Source organism: Podarcis vaucheri, assembly GCF_965113315.1.
Source record: "Podarcis vaucheri genome assembly, chromosome: 16".
Lineage (NCBI taxonomy): Eukaryota > Metazoa > Chordata > Lepidosauria > Squamata > Lacertidae > Podarcis > Podarcis vaucheri.
Window position 1 is genome coordinate 14,331,632 of NC_138754.1, and position 21,492 is coordinate 14,353,123.

Consider the following 21,492-nt stretch of genomic DNA (forward strand, 5'->3'; position numbering starts at 1 on the left):
CAGATGGTCCGGGAATCTGCGTGTTTTTACAAGAGTAGAATGTGTCCTTTTTAAAATGCATCTCCGGGTTATTTGTGGGGCATAGGAATTCATTCATTCCCCCCCCCCCAAAAAAATATAGTCCGGCCCCCACAAGGTCTGAGGGACAGTGGACCGGCCTCCTGCTGAAAAAGTCTGCTGACCCCTGGAATAGTGCATCATTGGTGGGTTTCTAACTGGACCACCCACCCACAATTCCACCGCGTTAGTGGTTCTGTGATGCTTAAAAAAGTAAAGGACCCCTGACAGTTAAGTCCAGTCGCGAACGACTTTGGGGTTGCGGCCCTCATCTCACTTTACTGGCCGAGGGAGTTGACGTTTGTCCGCAGATAGTTTTTCCGGGTCATGTGGCTACCATGACTGAGCCGCTTCTGGCGAATCCAGAGCAGCCCACGGAAACACCATTTACCTTCCCGCCGGAGCGGTACCTATTTATCTACTTGCACTTTGACGTGCTTTCGAACTGCTAGGTTAGCAGGAGCAGGGACTGAGCAATGGGAGCTCACCCTGTCGCAGGGATTCAAACCGCCGACCTTCTGATTGGCAAGCCCAAGAAGCTCAGTGGTTTAGACCACAGCGCCACCCGTGTCCCTCTGTGATGCTTACTCAAGGCTATTACACCATTGTCTCCTGGAGGGGCCCCCCCTTGCCCTATAGCGCAAAAAGAGGGACAAAGAAATAAACAGGAACATGTATACAGTGGTACCTCAGGTTAAGAACTTAATTCGTTCTGGAGGTCCGTTCTTAACCTGAAACTGTTCTTAACCTGAGGTACCATTTTAGCTAATGGAGCCTCCCACTGCCACCGTGGCGCGATTTCTGTTCTCATCCCGAAGCAAAGTTCTTAACCCGAGGTACTATTTCTGGGTTAGCGGAGTCTGTAACCTGAAGCGTCTGTAACCCGAAGTATCACTGTAATATAAAATGTTACAGGATTTCAGCAGAAGGCACTTGGACATGCATGCACCAACTGGAAATCAAGCAAGTATGTCTACCCCAAACTTTGGCATGTGCAAAACCGCAGTGAAAGTGCCCTGATACCATCACGAGCACAAATGCTCATAAATGCACAATTAAAAGGACGTCTTTTAAGGGTGTATTTTGTTGCTTGGTCATGTCACTTAAAATGCGGAATTATTATTATTAAATTTTCAGTAGTATTCTTCGGTTTTGAATGAGTAATGTGCATAGCAGTTGTCATAACGATTCCCTTTCTGTTAGGATATATGCAAACCGGTTAGAGATTTCCCTGTAGGCAAATGTCTGATCCCTACAGGGGGAGATGGTGGGAGCTTTCATGTAGCTCTTCTAAGTCAGATATTTGGGTTCCACAAGGCCTTGGGAGGAGAATGAGGGTCCGGTATGTTTTTGGCAAGGCTATGGGCCTGGGGGTCAGGACACCTGGGTCTTTCTGAGACCGTGGGAGAAAAATGAGTTCTGACAAGTTTCTTAAAGCAGTGGGGTGGTACATGTGTCTCGTTTTGCAATCCACCTCCGGCAGGTGGTGACGGACTCCACTATCTGGAAGGGAGGAATGGAATAATAGCTATTAACTGAGGTTCAGAAGCATTCCTGTAGTTCGGGGGCGGGGGAACCTGTAGCTCTACAAACGTGGCTGGACTCCGTCTCCCATCAGCCCATCAGCAAAGCCGATAATCAGGGTTCCTCACTCCTGCTGTAGCCTTTATGTTCCAGTGTAGAAGGGGAGTGGTATGCAGTGGTTAGAGGCGATCTGTGGGCATTGGGCCCTCCCGATTTGCTGTCACCTTTCTCCAGCCTCTCTGAGAGGCCCGGGGCGGTGACTGTGAACGGGCTCTTGCAGCGCATTCTAAAACCAGGTCACCTTTGCAGGAACCTTGTCCTGTGTAATCATTGGCAGTAATCTGAGCCCAGGTAACCTGGCACGGAGGAGCCGGTGGACGGCAGGTAATGGATACTTCTTGGGACTAGGCAGGTAGCCAGTCCTCCTTGTTTTCACCTGAATGGGCAAGTCCAGCTGCCGCCTAAAAGGCAGACTAGCTGGATGGTTGCAGTGGTGGCTATTAATAATACTAGCAATAATGATTTTTTTCAAACTTGCTAGCTGCTTTTTAAAAGCCCTTGCTTTATTTGGGACTCACAAGGACACCGCTTCCCCATTTTCCAGGAGTTGAGGCTAAGAGAGGGTGGGTGACTTGCACAAAGCCCCTGACAGAGTCAGGATTTGAACCCGGGCCTCGCAGGTCTTTCGGACCCACTGTGGATAATAAGTGGCCTCAAAGAAACGAGGCTGGCTGAGGTTGATGGAGAATGAACTCCCAAGTAGCTGTGCCTGGGGACTGCATCCAAAGATTTGAAAAACAAAAATTCTAAGCTCCTTCTGCCTGGGTGCTCTGAAATGTGGCAACCGGCATTCAGGAATTTGAAAGATTTCTTTCTCCAGTCCAGTCTCTCTTCTCTCCCCCTCCCCACAAGGCCTTTCCTGCCTCTTAATTCTGACGTGCAAATTAATCAGCTTTCATCTTTGCTGCTGCCTCCCTGCCATCCTGCCTTTTTCCCTTGAGGATTGTGTTTGAATTTCTAGGTTTCTCTCCTGGAAATTCAGGATAGCAAATTGGCAGAACTCTAAGCCCCCTCCAGACAACCCTTTATTATTGTGCATACACAACTGTTTGTGCTCAGGGTGGTATTGGGATGGTTATAAGCAATCCCCCCCCTTTCGATACTGTTTGCATCTGTGTGAAAGGTTCAGGGTGGCTTCGTTTGCGATTGGTGCATATCTCATTATCTCCTGCTGAAAAATTTGCAGCTTTTCGTACCACAAATATTCTGGAGAATTGACTTTTTGGTTCTGCTTTGCACTGTTGTAGTGCAAGAGAGGCCCTTCAGACAGCAATAATACAGTGACAATAGGCTTACATTGCAAAACGACTCTCAAAGCTGAACGCCGTGTGGACAGTCTGGTCTAAATCCGCCACTGTTGTTGTTGTTTAGTCATTTAGTTGTGTCCGACTCTTCGTGACCCCATGGACCAGAGCACGCCAGGCACTCCTGTCTTCCACTGCCTCCCGCAATTTGGTCAAACTCATTTTAGTAGCTTCGAAAACACTGTTCAACCATCTCATCCTCTGTTGTCCCCTTCTCTTTGTGCCCTCCATCTTTCCCAACATCAGGGTCTTTTCCAGGGAGTCTTCTCTTCTCATGAGGTGCCAAAGTATTGGAGCCTCAGCTTCACGATCTGTCCTTCCAGTGAGCACTCAGGGCTGATTTCCTTCAGAATGGAGAGGTTTGATCTTCTTGCAGTCCATGGGACTCTCAAGAGTCTCCTCCAGCACCATAATTCAAAAGCATCAATTCTTCGGCGATCAGCCTTCTTTATGGTCCAGCTCTCACTTCCATACATCACTACTGGGAAAACCATAGCTTTAACTATACGGACCTTTGTTGGCAAGGTGATGTCTCTGCTTTTTAAGATGCTGTCTAGGTTTCTCATTGCTATTATTCCACCAGCAACACATTGTGGGAAATGCCTGCAAGAAACCCACCAGTCTGGGATAGCCCTTAGAATTGGGATGAGGAGAGGAGGAAAGGTTGGCTCAGAGAGGAAAGGGCTGTGGGTGCATTTTGCAAGCTAGCTTTTGCGTGCCCCTGCTCTGATCGCCCAACTCCCCCTCCCTGGCCCTCCGGCGCTCTCTCTAGCTGCGCATGGATTTATCGAGGGACAGGGAGCTGTCAAGTTTCCACCTCACCCCTGAGGCTCGTGCTCATCGATCGGGTGAAGTCTGTGGCCTAGATTCCAGTGAAGGGCAGAGAGGTTTAGTGGCTGGTGCACTGGGAGCCAGGTGCTGCAACTCTCGGCTCTGAAAGGGTGAGTGGGTAGTGGGTTCGAGGAGATGGGGGCAGGTTCCACATTTTTAATTAAGTTTTCCATTCAGTCCTTAGTTCTGGATTTTCAGACGGTGGAAATGGAAGTTGGTTAGGGTGGAAAACAACAGGAGGAGCCTCCTCTCTCTCTCTCTCTCTCTCTCTCTCTCTCTGCTGACAACTTTGATTGAGAAAGGAAGTCAATTCGGTTCACCCACCTTTCGATCAGCCTCTCTCATGGAGGCATTGGTGGCGGTTGAAATAGGCCGTCTGCCCTGCAGGAGTAAGACCTCTCAGAGGAGTCTGCCCTTGTTAGCTATCCTGCTTTCTGGGTTCCGAGTTCAAGGTGATGGGTGTGATCTAAATTTTCTCTTTGCAGCCATGGGTCTGCCCCTGCCAGCCTCTGAGCTCTCAGCAGTTTCATGTGTAGCCTGTTGCAATCTCTGAGACCCATGGAGAAACCACCCCTTTTTATTTATTATAGACAGCCTTGTTTTGGGGGGTACCCTTCCCTAGTAAATCACAGTCCTTCTGGAGCTCTAAACTAGAAAATGCTTTGAAAAAGCAGCACTTTAAAAGCAATCCAGAATGCAGTGCACATGAACTGAAAGCTGCTTGAAATGAAAAGATTGTAGAATCATAGAACTCTAGAGTTGGAAGGGACCCCGGGGGTCATCCAGTCCAGCCCCTGCAATGCAGGAATCCATCCTCCAAGGACGGAGAGTCTACCACCTCCCAAGGGAGTTATTTCCACTGTCAAACAGTTCTTACTGTCAGAAAGGTCTTCCTGATGTTTAGTCAGACTCTCCCTTCTTGTAACTTGAATCCATTGGTTCAAGGCCTTCCCTCAGAACAAGAGAAATCAAGCTTGCTCCATCTTCCATGTGACAGCCCTTGAGATATTGGAAGATGGCTGTCGTATCTCCTCTCAGTCTCTTTTCCAGCCGTAGAGCAAACCTTGGTTGCAGCTCATGGTTTGTCTGAAGCAGAAAATAAAACCACCCCCACCCCCATGAGCCTGGGTTAGGGAAACATGCTAAGCCAAATCATTGAACCCATCATAGTTGGACTTAGGGGAATGTGTGAACCCTGCTGTATTTTGATGCTGTGTTTGGGGGGCAGGAGAAGACAAGTGGGAACTTTCCCACTTTCCCTGAATGGAGGTTCTGAGCAACGAGCTCTTCTTCAGAAATAAACGCAGCAGAGAAGAACTGAGGGTAAAAGCAGGTCCAGCGACAATGGTGGAAGACCAGAATGAAATGGCCTCGCGTGAGGAGCAACCAGAAGGGAAGAGGTGTGGTTGGAGGAGAGCCTCCAGCGTTGTCAAAACCACACACATTTAAACTTGGGGAGTAAAAGCCCAAAGGAATGCCCACACCTAAGATGGGTTTTTTGCACTGCTGTTCTGGATCTTTGAGCCTTCCACATTAGCAGAAAAGATGGGCAAATGCAAGGCACAGAGCAATGGTTGTGAAAGGACGATGGTGTCCTCTGAATGTCCCATTTGGGTTGGCAGGAACACCAGGGCTGGTCCAACGGTGATGCAGCTGCCTCAGGCATCAGACACTGAGTATGAGGAGTAGCCAGAGTTGTCAGTGCCCCATGGCCTGCCCTGTGCCCTCTTTGCCAGCCTGCTGCCCTCAAGTGCAGGGAAAGATGTTGGAGTAAGATTCCACTGCCATTCCAGTTGGCTCCTGTATGTGCCCTGGAGGAGGGAGCCATCTTGTCCTTCGCCTCAGGCAGCAAAATGTCTTGAGCTGGCCCTGAGGAACACAGTGTAAGGGACACTATAAAACACTGAAAACACACTGTCACCCACCCACCAACATTTTATGGTTCATTTGTGCTGGTTTGCCATTGACTTCGGCTCCTACGTCTAACTTCAACGGAATAATTTTCTTATGCCTATTTTTATACCCACATTGACTTCTTTTTTTGTCCCTGGTCTGCCCTTGCAACGGATGCCAGAAACACTGACTTTTGCTGCCTCTCTCCAGTATCTCATTTACTTTTTTCAGACTTTAATTCTCCACAGTGCCTGCTTGTACAAAATGGATTCTCTTTTTTAAACAGTTGTGGCAAACCTTTCCTCATGCTGGGCGTTCTGCCCACCAGTACCTTTTAAATCCTCCTCCTCGCGCTCTCTTTGCCAGAAATAGTTTTCCAGCAAGGCCCATTATAAACTTTTCATCGTTAATTGTTACTGCTTAAATTTATTGGTTTTGTCGTACTTATTTCATTAATATATGAAGATGATTTGCAAACACACCACAAAAACCAGCTACAATGGTTTTAAAAAACAGTACAAAAATGAAACTGGAAATAGGTTTGAGAACACCCTTTCATCCAGCTAGAAATGCTTGTTGAAACTAAAATGTCTTCAGTTGCTTCCAGAAAGGACAGGAGGCAGGCACCTGTCATACCTCGACGGAAATGTTGTTCCACAGAACAGGGGCAGCCACGGTGAAAGCCCTGCTCCAGACTTCTGGTATTTTAGAGCTTCAATGAGAAACTCTTCTGCAGACTGCAGTGACCTACTAGGCATATAAGGATTAAGGCGGTCTCTCCCGTGACCTGGTCCTGAGCTGTCGAGGGCCTTGCAGGTTAGTGCAGGCTTCCTCAACCTCGCCCCTCCAGATGTTTTTGGACTACAACTCCCATGATTCCTAGCTAGCAGGACCAGTGGTCAGGGATGATGGGAATTGTAGTCTCAAAACATTTGGAGGGCCGAGTTTGAGGAAGCCTGGATTAGTACCAGAACTTTTAATTTAGCCCAGCAGCCGATTGTCAGCCAGTGCAGATGAGGTACTATATCCTGGCAGTAGTTTCTCCAACAATTAACCCAGCTGTCTCATTCTGCAGTAGCTGCAGTCTCTGGATCAACCTCAAGGGCCGCCTCACACAGAGCACATTGCAGTAGTCCAGCCTTGAGGTTACCAATGCATGGACAACTCTGGTTAAGCTATCCAGGCCTGGCCATAGCTGTCTTGTTAATAGCAGCCTGCCAGCCTGTGAGTTGCCCCATGCCTGCCCCCCTCGTGCACTTATCTCTACAATTTTCATTTGAGCTTGGGGTATCTCGTGCTCTTGCAGTTCCTTCTCTTGGGTCAGGTCTTCCTCCTGCAGTAATTTCTCCTTTGAACTGGATTTCATTTTCATTGTGTCATGAAACCAACACCTTTAGCTAGAGTGGCTGGGGTATAATTATTATTATTATTATTATTATTATTATTAGAGTATGTGAGACGCAATTCTAAAAATGGGATGGCCATTATCATTTGGAGTGATTACACAAAGCAGTTCTTTTTGGTAGCTTTTGACCCCGGTAAATTTTTTAGCCATTGTGTCCTTTGGTAATGAATAGCTTCCATTGCCCTTGATCCTGGAAAAGTTGTATATAGCCCTCATGACTAGTAGCCACAGATAGCCTTATTCTCCATGAGTGAGCCTAATTCTCTTTCCAAGTCATCTGTCTCTCCGTCTTATGAGAGCCAATTCTGTAGTTTAACTACATGCTCTGTGAAGGAGGACTTCCTTTTGTCTATCCTGAATTGTCATTCAGCCTCACTGGATGTCAGCGAGTTCATCGTGATTTTAAACAAGCCATGCAGCTTGTCGTTGTCGTCATCTTTTTCTCATTTCTGTTTAAATCTCCCTTCCAAAGGAGTCCAGGGCAGCAAACACATAATTAAAAGAGCATCATTAAAAAAACATTCTAAAAACAGTTTCAAACAACCCCCATTATCTCAGCCAGTGACTTCAGAGTTGCCAGGAACAGTACCTTTCAACCATCAAACGCCTGAGTGAACAGGAATGCTTTTAAGTTCCTCCTGAAAGTCAATAAGGACGGACACAACCACACAGCATTTACAGCAGAAGCTGCCTTATACTGAACCAGACCTATTTCCCCCCTATCTAGCTCAGTACTGCCTACACTGACTGGCAGCAGCTCTCCATGTTTCAGACAGGGGTCTTTCCAAGCCCACACCTGGAGATGCCACTGGAATAGAATCATAGAATTGTAGAGTTGGAAGGGACCACGAGGGTCATCTAGTCCAACCCCCTGCAATGCATGAATCTTTTGCCCAAGGTGGGGCTTGAACCAACAACCCTGAGATTAAGAGTCTCATGCTGTACTAGCTGAGCTATCCAAGCGACCTTGGGGCCTTCTGCATGCAGGGCAGGTGTTCTTCACCAGGTCCAGCATTACTGCAGAAATGTCCATATTATTTCTCCTGGGCAAACCCTGCTGCAAAAAATTATTTCTAGCCCCTGCAGATAAGTTTACCACTGGCACCCTTTTCTGCAACCACCCAGCAACAACAAAAAGCAGTTTGCACATGCTTAAAGTTACTAATGAAGAATCTCAGCAAAACACCTCCCATTTCTTGTAGGAAATAAGTATAAATCTAATACGTATTTTATTTCTAAATTCTCTGCCTTCTAAATGATGGCAGAGAGAACATTGCAAACTTTCACGAGGGCTAGAATTATGTCCCTTTCCTTCCTTCCTTCCTTCCTTCCTTCCTTCCTTCCTTCCTTCCTTCCTTCCTTCCTAAAAGAAGTCTTAAGATTTTGCCTATGTCAACAGAACAGACTACAAAGTTCAATTCCATGTTGAGCCAGCGAGGGGGGACACTGAGAGCTGTGTGCATTTTGAAAATGAGGCTTGAGCCTTTGTAGAACGACTTGCCACCTGCTGTAGTGGCTCTCCTTCCAAATGTGTGCTGGAGAGGGAGGCAGTTTGTGGCTATTCTGTGCCGAAGGGACCTCACTCTGCGCATGATCGGGAGCACTGGAAGCCCTCAAGATCTGCCTTCATACTGAGCCTCTCTAGGTGCTGGTATGCATTATTTCAGTGGCGTAATGTACTGAAGGCTTATGGTTTTAAACATGTAAGGAGCTCAAAGACCTTTGGGTAACAAGTGGCTAACAAATCAGACTCATAGGATGGAAGGGACCTTCAAAAGTCATCTAGCCTAACCCCCTGCAGTGCAGGAATACAGATAAGTCTAATAGATAAGTAAATAAACAATTCCTTCATGCTACATGCCAGCCTTTGGTAACCTGAAGCCCTACAGCTGTTTTGGACTACATCAGCCATTGTGGTCTGAAATACCTGAAGGACTCTAGCCTTTATTCAGCTGCGAGGTGGCTTCTCTGCCAATGTTTGAAAGCCAGAGGGTGGCATGGGAGCTGCTTCTGTTTGCTGTGCTTGGCGATTCCAGGCCCAGGTCCCAGGAGCAGTTGTGTTGCCCTCTTTCCACAGGACATGGCAAGGAGCTGCTGGAGTCCGTCCAGAAAAGAGCGGCGAGGCGGGTGGGGAGGGGAGAGGAACGATCCCAGACCTGGGACACTTAATCTCCTGTTGTGCGAAGAAAGGTGAACTTGGTGGCTTTCTCTGGTTTCCTCCGTGCTGGTGGGAGTGAGATTGCTGGATGCTCCTTCATTCAGCTGTGGACAGTATGTGTATGTGAGAGAGAGGGTAAGGGATAGCTCAGGGGGCCGGGAACCGGGCCCGGGAGCAGGAAATAAAGTGAAATTGAGAGGACAGCTGCTTTGCTTTGGGTGGGAAGGGAAAGGGGTTTGCTTTGTATGAACATCTCTTTTGGAGCTGCTGAACGCAGGTAAGTCGAAGGATCAGCTGGTGGCAAGTTCCTCTCTCTGCCCCCTCCCCTGTTAGGATTGTGCTAGCAGGTTATTTCTCAATAAAGAGGTTTGGGGGCTCAACTCTGCCTGTATGCCATGTTCTCTGACCTTGAAACCCTTGTCCTCTATTTATGATATTATTGGGGAGGGGGAGAGAAGGGGCACTCAGGGCATCTTCAGATAACCATCTCTGAGATTGTTGCTTTGTTTGTTTTTAAGGGTTTGCTCAGGAGCTTAATTCCCCCCCCCCCCTTTAGTGCAGAGGGGACATGTGAAAAGTGGGGAGGAATATAGTTCTGGAGGCTGGGGAAGAGGAATAACTCCGTAAGGGGGAGCACAGTTTGGATTGGGGGAAAATGAGGACGAGAGGCAAAATTAGGCTTTTGAGAAGAGAAGGCAGGACTTGGAGCGGGAAGAGTGTTTCGTGGCATTTTATTTTTTTACTTCATTTGTAGATCTTCAGCTACCGCATAATGTTCAGAATCAAATGTTGTATTGGATGCCAGAGTACATATTTCATACGCTCCAACATTTCTCCAGTGAAAACAGGGGTGTCCTGTTCCATTATTTGTTTGTTTGTTAATTATTTTATACCTCACCCATCTGACTTTGTTGCCCCAGCCACTCTGGGTGGCTTCCAACGTATATAAAAACATAATGAAACATTAAACATTAAAAAGAATTCCCTATGCAGGGTTGCCTTCAGGTGTCTTCTAAAGGCTGCATATTTACTTATCTCTGTGGCTTGGGGGTCGGATAATTCCATCCCCTCCAACATTTCTCTGATGAAAATAGGGACGTCCTAAGGAAAAGCGGGACATTCCAGGATCAAATCAGAAACTGGGACAGCAGCTGTAAATCCAGTGGGACTGTCCCTGGAAAATAGGGACACTTGGAGCGTCTGATATTTATGGGTGGGTGAAGCATTTATTTTATTTACCATGTTTGTTCTCAGTGGGTGAGCCTGGCCCCCACACTCTGTAGACACATGACTCCCAGTGTTTCCCATGAAATTCTACTCAGAGGAGACCCATTGAAATGAATAAACCTACATTCGTCATCCTTCTGAACTTCAAAGAGATCTGAAGGCAGCTCTGTATAGGGAAGTTTTGAATGTTTGATGTTTTCTGGTGTTTTTAAATTTTGCTGGAAGCCTCCCAGCAGTCATATGTGCAGAATAATAATAATAATAATAATAATAATAATAATAATAATAATAATAATGTTTTATTGTTGTTATTGCTGTTGCTGTTATTAGTATTAGTATTATCGCTGTAAGTTTTTAATGAACTTTTCAATTTTTACAAATTTTAAACAACCACCAGAACAAATCTCTCATATCAGTTGACTTCCCATCCACCCTTCCATGGTGCTTATTTTTACCTTACATTACTTATATTTTACCCATTATATACATTAGTTATAAATGATTAAACTGCATTTGGATCCATTCCAGTCCGGCTTCCGCGCTGGTCATGGGACCGAGACGGCTCTGGTCGCCCTAACAGATGATCTCCGCAGGCAGCTGGATCGAGGCGGGTCGGGGCTGCTGATTCTTCTAGATCTGTCAGCAGCCTTTGACATGGTTGATCACGAACTCCTGGACCACCGCCTTGCCGACGTGGGGATCCAGGGCACAGTCCTTCAATGGCTGCGCTCGTTTCTCTCTGGTCGGGGACAGAGGGTGGCGCTTGGGGGGGAATTGTCATCACGCCACTCCTTGGTGTGTGCAGTGCCTCAGGGTGCGATTCTCTCCCCGATGCTTTTTAACATCTTTATGCGCCCCCTCGCCCAGCTTGTCCGGAGTTTTGGGCTGGGTTGCCATCAGTATGTTGATGACACCCAACTCTTATCTGTTGATAAGACCAGATGTCTGGAAGCTGTGGCTGGATGGTTACGTGGGAGCCGGTTGAAGTTAAATCCTTTGAAGACAGAGGTCCTCTGGCTGGGCGGGACGATATGGGATCGAGGGGGCAACTCGCATCTCTTGTGCGGGTGCAATTAGTGCCAGCACCGTCCGTTAAGAGTTTGGGTGTAATCTTCGATACCTCCCTCTCTATGGAGGCGCAGATTACAGCTATAACAAAGGCGGCATTTTTTCATCTCCGCCAAGCTAAGCAGTTGGCCCCTTATCTCTCTCGCCCTGACCTAGCCACTGTGATCCATGCGACGGTCACCTCAAGACTGGATTATTGTAACTCGCTCTACGTGGGGCTGCCCTTGAGACTGACCCAGAAACTCCAGCGGGTGCAGAATGCTGCGGCGAGACTCCTTATGGGGTCTTCGCTGCGAGATCACATTCATCCGGTACTATACCAGCTGCACTGGCTCCCGGTGGAGTACAGGATCAGGTTTAAGGTGCTGGTTTTAACCTTTAAAGCCCTATATGGCCAGGACCCTCGTACCTACGGGACCGCCTCTCCTGGTATGCCCCACAGAGAAACCTACGGTCTGCAAGTAATAACATCCTCAAGGTCCCAGGCCTCAGAGAGGTTAGGCTGGCCTCAACTAGAGCCAGGGCCTTCTCGGCTGCGGCTCCAATCTGGTGGAATGCTCTGTCACAAGAGACTAGGGCCCTGCGGGACCTGACATCTTTCCGCAGGGCCTGCAAGACAGAGTTGTTCCGCCAGGCCTTTGGTCAGGGTGCAGCCTGACTCCCTCCTCTGGCAACCTGCACAGAATTTTGCTTGATTGGTTGCCATCAATTTGATTTAATTAATTTTATAATGAAATATTTTTAGATTGTGTGTCTGTATGATTATTTGATTATTTGATTGTTGTTAGCCGCCCTGAGCCCGGCTTCGGCTGGGGAGGGCGGGATATAAATAAATTTTATTTTTATTATTATTATTATTATTATTATTATTATTATTATTATTATTATTTCTCATCTGATGCTATACTTCCAATCCTGCATACGCTTTAACATAACCGTAATACTTTTTCAAATATTCAAATATTACACAAAACATTTCCATTCTTCAAGAAACTTTTATTCATTCTGTTCTTTAATTCTCAGTTAGTCTAGCCATCTCTTCTTCTTCTTCTTCTTCTTCTTCTTCCCATCAGTGGATCTGCTCTAAAAGGGATTAGCATTGGCTACAATGCCTACAACCTCTTGTCCCTCATATAGCAGTTCCCCTGTGAAACCTTAGTGCCTCTGTTTGAGTTGGATCTGCCACGACTCCTTTATACACAGAGAGAGAGGACTTGTTGCTGACTGCTGTGCTTCCCCTTGCAGGTATCCCCTTCTGCGCAAGGCCGGAGGCCGCTGCCTGCTACCTGCCCTGAGCCTCCATGCCGGGGTGGACTTGCCCCTGCGCTGTGCCTGGATAAGGGCCCCCAGCATAGCCTGTGCCCTTTGCACCGCTGCACTCCAACCTTGAGATGATGTCGCGCAAGAAAGCCATCCTCCTCCTCCTGGCGTTCAGCACAGGCACTTTGCTCCTGCACCAAAGTGCCCACCTCGGCTGGTAGGCGTGGGAGACTTTGAAAAGGCGGGGGCTGGCGCCAGTTCTAGGTTTGGGGGCAGCCTTTGGGCAACACGCTCTTCCCCCTGTCCTCCCTGGGCATGCCCTAGGCCACTGCTCTTCAGATATTGCTGGGCTACAACTCCCATCATCCCTGTCCATTGGCTAAGCCTGTGCTTCCCAAACTTGGATCTCTAGCTGTTTTTGGACTACAGTTCCCATCATCCCTGACCACTGGTCTTGCTAGCTATGGATGATGGGAGTTGTAGTCCAGCAACATCTGGGATTCTGAGTGCACCACCTCCTTGCTGCTGCTGCTGCCGCCACCACCACTGCCCAATTGCATACCTCTCCCTCTGGGTCCAATCCAGACCTCCTCCCAGAGAATGAGGGCAAAGTATGGAGAGTTTTCTTCTCCTCTTCTCTTACCTCTCACTCGCACCAACAGCAAGGAGGAAGAGGCCCAAGAGATTGGGAATGGGGCCCCTATTAGGGCATCGGCATTTGCAGGTGCCCAGTGATGCTGACCCCTGGCACCATTCCAGACTAATACTAACGAGAAAGAAAAGAAGGGAGTGGTGGGTGGGTGTGGGAATGGGCAGCGGGCACTTTTAAGATGGCCTATGATGTCTTACCGGTTGAGGCGAATGAGAAAATTTGGAGGCAGCTCGGGGAGGTTGGGGTGGCAGTCTAGGAGATGGGCAGACAAGCACAGGAGGTGGAAAATGGCATGCTCCTCAGGATGAGAATCCGCCACTCCACCCAGCTGTCCCCAACCTGCCACCTGAGGCACCTGCTTCACCACGCCTCATAATTGGGCCGGCCCTGCAGATGAGATTTGGGTTGGATAATGGACAGGAGAAAGGAGCAGAGCTTTAAAAAAGTGGTGGAGCGGAATTAAAATGAAGGGAGGGCTCAAAATAAGTGGGGGAAGAGGGTGGAGGGTCCGTGAGGGCTTGGGGGTGAGACTAGGAAGCATCTCTGGGCTTGTTGTCATTTCTCTCGACCCCCCTGCCGCTAACCGGACCCCTTGCTTCTGCACCCCGCCACCCAGGTTCCCAAAGTCGGCGCCCTTCAGCTGCGTGCCCCCGTCGCCCCCCCGCCCCAAGCACACTGCCGTGGCCTTCCTGAAGACCCACAAGACGGCCAGCACCACCGTGCAGAACCTGCTCTTCCGCTTTGCCGAGCGCCACAACCTGACGGTGGCGCTGCCTCACCACACCTGCGACCACCAGTTCTGCTACCCGCGCAACTTCTCAGCCCGCTTCGTGCACCCTTACACCCTGCCGCCACGGCTCATCGCCAGCCACCTGCGCTTCAACCGCGAGGAGCTGCACCGTCTCATGCCCAACGACACCATCTACGTCACCATCCTGCGCGAGCCGGTGGCCATGTTCGAGTCTCTCTTCAGCTACTACAACCAGTACTGCCCAGCCTACAAGAGGGTGCCCAACGGCTCCATGGAGGCCTTCCTTGACGACCCTCACCGCTACTACCGCCCCCACGAGAAATACGCCATGTACGCGCACAACACGCTGGTGTACGACCTGGGAGGAGACCCCGAGCACAGCCCTGAAGACCCCACCTACTTGCCGGAGTTCATCCGCCAAGTGGAGGGCATCTTCTCGCTGGTGATGCTGGCTGAGTACTTTGACGAGTCCCTGGTCCTCCTGCGCCGCCTTCTGGCCTGGGACCTGGAGGACATCCTCTACGTCAAGCTGAACATGCGCAGCCCCGAGTCCAAGCTGAACATCACCTCGGCCCGCGTGGCGGCCCAGGTCCACGCCTGGAACGCCCTCGACGCCCGCCTCTACGACCACTTCAACGCCACCTTCTGGCGGAAGCTGAGGCGCATGGGCCAGGACTGTGTCCAGAAGGAGGTGCGCGCCCTCCGCCGGGCCTGCGAACACCTGGCGCGCCGCTGCTTCGGGGGCCAGCCCCAGCTGCGCCCGGCCATGCAGATCAAGAACAAGGAGCTGCGGCCCTGGCAGCCCAGCGCCAAGGTGGGCATCGTGGGCTACGACCTGCCGGGCTCGGGCGCCCCCTTGGACGAACAGTGCCTCAAGCTGGCCATGCCCGAGGTGCAGTACTCCCGCTACCTGCTGAGGAAGCAGAGCCTGAGGAACCGGAGGAGGGCGGCACTCCATCGGCCGCTGCCGCCTCGGGGGCTCCTGCGGCCTCCCCGGCACCCTGTCCCCAAGGCGGCATGAGCTCCCCCCCACCACAGCAGCTGGAAAGGCCCAGGAGGCGGAGGCCCGGTTGGCAAGAGCCCCGGAGAGAAGCTTCCCACCGTCGCCCTGGCAACACCTCAGCGTCCTGTGATGGGCCCTTGCAATACTAGATTAGGCCTAGGCCTCAGCCTTCTTCAGAACCAGGGTGGAGGGGGGCTGGTGATGGCTAGTCCGATTTGGCAATGACTCCCCCTCAGTTTCTCTTTTCTGGGACTTAGGGCTGTGCTTAGTCCTATTAAAACTCAGGGCCTTGGGATCTGGGTGAGCGGGACTTTCCTCCAGGCGCCCTGAGGCCGTGTGTGCGAGCCAAGTGGATTCCCGTCGCTCGGCAACCAGCCCGATTTTTGTTTCTTAAACCCAACTGGGTGTTCCGTTCTGGCCTCATTTCTCCCTTGCTCCAGAGGAAATGCTACAACTGGACCTCGGGGGAAGCTGAGCACATCCAGGCCCCATCCCTTGCTGTTAGAAAGCAGTGAGGGTGGTCTCCCTCCCCGCTTCTGACAACCATTTTCTTCGTCCTCCCCACTATGTACATCCGAGTGCTGAATTCGACCACTTCCGGTTCTGCTCCCCCAAATCCATACTGCATGCCTGCACCCCACTTTCACATCCATCCACGTGGAGCTCCAACCTGACATCTTCTCCCTCCCCTGCCCAAACTTAATTTTATACCTTTATCAGTCTCTCTCTACACCCCACCCCCTTCATGGGACTTGCCAGGATTCATCTCCAGAAACTTGTTTGTTTGTTTTTTGTTTTTTTTTAATGTCCTAGACCTTGTGACATTGTAATACAGAAGATCTCGCTGTGTTTTTCTTGAAGGAGGAGCTGGAGGCCAATAAAACAAACAAACAAACAACACCTGTTTTTGCTGTTCGAATTAAGTGTGTGTGTTTAGAGATACTGTATTTTTTTAATAGAGTGGGTGGGTTCCTCACGTAGGGGATATCAGAGAATTCCCAGGGATAGAGGAGTTGAAATTAATAATGCCTGCTTCATCGTTCCCAAGTCTGGAATGGAAATCAATGCAATGAATATGATTGGTATTGGTTGTTGCTGCTTTCAGTTTACAAATGATATGTGACCAATACCTTCCCCCTGCCCCAAAATTGCATTGCATTTCCTTTGAAATGAATGGGGTGAAATAACATCATAATTATGTAAAATTCTGCCACAGAGGACAGCAAGGTAAATAACTGAGGGTTTTTAAAAAAATGTGTTTCATTAATTTTCACACAGCAAGTACAACAAATAACATGGTTTTCGTCAGGAGGTGAACAGTAGAACGGAAACAAGCTGCATGTGATGAGCATATATCAAAAGGGAAATTGATGCCTCCTTAGGATGCTGGATAGCTCAGTTGGTAGAGCACGGGACTCTTCATCTCAGGGTCATGAGTTCAAGCCCCATGTTGGGCAAAAGATTCCTGCATTGCAGGGGGTTGGACTTGATGGGCCTCTACAATTCTACCTCCCTCTGTGTGGATTTCACACAGGAGGTGTTGGCAACTGTGTCAGCAGGCATCCCCATAGATTTATTTATCTCATTCATGACTCACTTCCTATGAAGCATCTCTGAGCAATTTTGCGGTAAAAACATGCACAATAAACTCTGCATGAAATGATTTCACAGCCAACATGGATGTTGATTAGGATAAAAAAAATCCACGTTAGAAGGCTTGTTGAAATAGGAAGTTCTTTAACAGGCACCAGAATGTCAGTAGAGAGGGTGCCTGCCTGCCTATTCATGGGAGGGAGCCACCACCTTAAAGGCTCGACTCCAACACCATGTGCAATGGAGCTCTTGATGAGATGGTATTTGCAGGAGGCCCTTTCTCTGCAGAGAGCTGTCGGAAGGAGAGGTGTGTGTGTGTGTGTGTGTGTGTGTGTGTGTGTGTGTGTGTACTTCTTCAGTGTGTGTGTATTCTTCTTCAGAACTACCGCTCTGAAGTTCTCAGGGTAGTTCACAAGATTAAAAACTACAAGATAACCTCCATACAGCTTGCAGAAAGAGCAAAAGGGGTCTTTACTAACCCAGATGGAGTTGGTTGAACAACTGCTCTCCGGGATGGATATTCCTGTGCAGTACTTTTAAAAGAAAGTGTCTGTCGGATTGGTCACAAAGTCCTTCCAGCTTCCACTCTCCCATTTCCCTACAGCAGCTTGAGACCAAGAGCACTTCTAAATCATCACTATTGTCAGGTCAGATTCAGCCACGTTGCAGCACATTCGGGTGGTGCAGTTAAAGGTAGATTTGGGGCTCTTTGCAATAAGGGAAGAAATGGGGGGAAATGCTCTGGAAAGAGTGGGCTAACTTAACACTTGCTTGGCACCATGTTGTATAAGCTCCCCAAGAATCAAATCAGAATGAATGCTCAACGAACAGGTCATCTTGAAGTGACCTTGATTTCCCTGGGATAGCTTGAGAACACATTTGAGGGCCATCTCATCAACATGATTTGGTAGCTTCTGTTTCCCCCCTAGACTGTCAGTATTTTCTGCAATTAAAGTGTTATTAAGGGACTCTGTTGCTGTGGCACAATAAACCCACTTTTTAAAAACAGGCATTTTTGCGTTTAGGAAAGTAATGAGGAAATGGACTGAGAAGTGTAGGCGGAGCAAATTATTTTAATAGGAAGGCGTATAAACTCCTCACTAGCAAATCAAGATAACCACCTTGCAAACAAACCAGAATAAATGCTCAATAAAGATCAGACATTAGGTGTTCTTTTTTGGGTGGGATCCAATTGCATACATGTAAATTCAGGCTGTACAATTATAGATGATTGGGAGGTCTTCTGCAACAAACCTGCTTCCCGGAGAGGTCAAACTTCTTGCAACAAGGAAAGAGACTGGAAAGTGTGGGAGAAGACTTGTTTTGATGCAACATCCCACTAGCACATCAGAACGAATGCACATTAAATAGGGAATGTTGTCGAATATATCTGCAAACAAATCAGGATGAGTGTTCAATAGACAGGTAGCCTGGAAGCTTCCATATTTTAATCTCCACGTAGACTATGTGCAAGAACACAAACAGGTCTCTCTCTTTCTGGCTTTTAGCTGGACCTTGCCAGGGGTGAGAGAAAGAGAGAAACTCAGCAGTGACTTGGCTGGCGAGAGGCTGCAGCTTCTTAACAAGAAGATTTATTTGCTAATCCTCCAGAGATCATCCTTGCAGATTGGCCAAGTTAGAAACCTTGTGTGGGGAAGTGAGATGGGTGAAGAAGCACAGGGGAGGAGAGCACATTATTATCAGTTTAACAATCTGCAAAAGATTCCCCCATCGGGATGAGAAACTGGTCACAAGAAACTTGTGGGCCTGAGGCTCTCAATGCCAAACTGGATCGTACCCCACAAACCGAGAGCGAGAGGAAAAGGTAGGATCTGCCCTTCAAATAGCCTGCAGAGGTCAGTTGAGTCCCTCCCCTTCTCTCTGCCCTGTTTCAACCAAGCCATGATCAATTTGCTTCCCATCCCCAATAAATGGCTGATGGCACATTACTTTGTCTGGCCCAGGATGAGCTACTAGTGCAAGCTAATTTTTTTTAACCAGCACCCAACTGCATACCACTTCCATTGTGCCTTTTCTTAGTTTACGAAGAGCTGTAGGCTAATTTGCAAAGAGCATAGTTAGCAGTCTACAGAATGGAGATTTGATGCAGAAAGCCCTTCTAAACAGATTACAGATAGATAGCCGTGTTGGTCTGCCATGGTCAAAATAAAAGAATTCCTTCCAGTAGCACCTTAAAGACCAACTAAGTTAGTACCAAGAACTAACTTAGTTGGTCTTTAAGGTGCTACTGGAAGGACTTCTAAACAGAGACTAGGCTGAAGTGACCTTTATTGCTACAATCTAGAGAAGCTTGTTTCTACAGCTTGCAGTGTTGGGGATGGAGCACTTAAAGCATCTTTCAGCTTTTTTATTTGTGTTAAGAAACAACTGTGATCCAGCAGGGCGGGAGCTCAGTTGGCAGAGCCTCTGTTTTGCATGCCGAAGGTCGCAGGTTCAATCCCCAGGGTCTCCAGGTAGGACTTCTTGTCTGACTGTGTAAGGCGGCTTCCTTTGTTCCTATTTTTGTTCTTTCAGTTTTCAGTTCTCTCTGCTTGCCAGACTGTGTGCTAAAGCTACATTATTAACCTATTTTCTTTATGAACCTCTTCCCTTGAAGCAACCCAAAAGGATTCCCCATACTATAAAAACATACACAGAACAATTGCATATGCAGAAAGCAGCTTAAGCATTTGTGTGTTATACAATTAAGAATACATAGAATTTAAAACACCACTCCAAATGTATTGTTACAAGTTGGGAGGGGGGGGTAAGCTGTATCCGAGGTCCTTCTAAACCCTGGATCCAGCAAGTGTTAAAATATAAGCCAGGCTAGTTTCCTGTATTAAGATGATCACTTGAGAGATGGACCATTAAGAGAACAAAGAAATTGGGCTCTGTGCGAGACAACAAATGAGAGATAGTTAGAAGGGCAAATCCTGAGTTGAAAGTTGAGAGTTTGCCGTGATGTGTGACCTAGGAGCAAGCTGGAGAGCAATGTCTGATGTCTATTTTAATCCAAGGCTGAAGCTCTGGGAGAAACAAGACCCTTTGGGGGTGTTTGTACTGTGAGCCCCTCCATCGTAGGCTGAGGTTGTATATACATGTAAATAAATCATATATCATAAAGACTCCACAGTCTGCTGCGCCTCATTTCCAAAAGGAAACGCGAAGCCTGGGGAAGTGCCTGGAACCCCTGGAATCTGATTCTGCTCAGAAAGTGGTGTGGCGTGAATACATACCGTATTTATACATACCGTATAAAACTAGGCTTTTCCCCTAAAAAATAATGTCAAAGATTAGGGGGCGTCTTATACTCTGGGCCATCTCCCCCCATTTTCTTAAATCTGAGTCCCCCCAAAATAGGGGGCATTTTATACATGGGGGCATCTTATAGACGGAAAAATACGGTGTATATATATATATACTGTATATAGCCAGTAGAGATGCCAACTGGAGGAAATACATTCATTGTTGAAAGAGGAATGTCTCCAAGAAGCACTGAAATAGAAGGCTGACAAAGGACAGGTGCCTCCACATTAAGGGCTCAGTTCTGGCATAGAGCAGGGTGGACTTCCTAGTTGGATGGTAACTGCAGGATGTCCTCTCCAGCCATCCGTTGGATGTGTTGTATTTGCCCTACTTCTCCAAGTGGCGACACATTCCAGGAATGAAGTGCTTACTCAGGTCGGGTTGCCATGTTGCCATATTTGCATTTTTATTTTATGTTCCAAATATCCAGGCTGAGAAGATGTGGAGGCACAGCTGGAAACCTCCAACAGACACCTGGAGTCCACTGCTCCCACATCAGGGCTCCAGAGACATTCCCCTGGCATCCTCTGATACTGTTAACTTGCGGAGCTCATGACAGTACATCTCTTATTGCTGTCCCAACATTCTGCTTCACATGCACACACTTAGATCGTATTCTCTTTAACTGGCGTGGAGGGAGAGTTATGCATTAGGGCTGAGCGATGCCTGGTTTTCAACATTGTGATACATCCTGATGTCTGAAATAAGGATGTAACTATGTAGACGTGAATGGAGTAGTGTCCTGGGAATGGCTACTACTTAGGTGTCTAAAACTGATCCATTTTTTACTTACATTTAACATATTGTTAAAGGGACGCGGGTGGCACTGTGGGTTAAACCACAGAGCCTAGGGCTTGCCGATCAGAAGGTTGGCGGTTCGAATCCCCGCGACGGGGTGAGCTCCCGTTGCTTGGTCCCTGCTCCTGCCAACCTAGCAGTTTGAAAGCACGCAGTGCAAGTAGATAAATAGGTACCACTCCGGCAGGAAGGTAAACGGCATTTCCATGCGCTGCTCTGGTTCGCCAGAAGCGGCTTAGTCATGCTGGCCACACCGGCTCCCTCGGCCAGTAAAGCGAGATGAGCGTCGCAACCCCAGAGTCGTCCGCGACTGGATCTAATGGTCGGGGTCCCTTTACCTTTAACATATTGTTACAACTGTTATATTATAGTACAGAGCAACAGGGGAAGCAGGAATCATGAGATAAGTGATGACCAGCTTCACGGTTTTTCCCATATCACGTTTTTTACCTAGCACACACATTGTAATTTGTGATATATCGCCATGTCAAATATTATGAAACCGTTATCACAATGTGGACTTCAAAGCGATTTTGAATGGTGAGCAATACATCATCCAGCCCTAGTATCCATCTTTCTAGGGAAGCTATGAGGAGGAC

The 21,492-nt window shown here is 48.2% G+C and overlaps 1 protein-coding gene across 5 annotated transcripts in view; it reads left to right on the plus strand.

Annotated features, from left to right (window-relative positions):
• Positions 1 to 17,127, plus strand: part of GAL3ST3 (galactose-3-O-sulfotransferase 3) — a 29,388-nt gene extending 12,261 nt beyond the window's left edge. For 2 of the 5 annotated variants that reach the window (XM_082202802.1, XM_082202804.1), the window contains exons 2-3: positions 12,773 to 13,004; positions 14,056 to 17,127. In XM_082202802.1, coding sequence (XP_082058928.1) covers positions 12,919 to 13,004; positions 14,056 to 15,211 — 1,242 coding nt within the window. In that variant the 5' untranslated portion in view covers positions 12,773 to 12,918 and the 3' untranslated portion in view covers positions 15,212 to 17,127. Of the gene's footprint in view, positions 1 to 4,881; positions 5,152 to 9,354; positions 9,510 to 9,529; positions 10,446 to 12,772; positions 13,005 to 14,055 lie in introns of those variants that run through there. The other 3 variants (XM_082202805.1, XM_082202806.1, XM_082202803.1) reach the window with 3 other exon arrangements.
• The last annotated feature ends 4,365 nt before the right edge of the window (positions 17,128 to 21,492 follow it).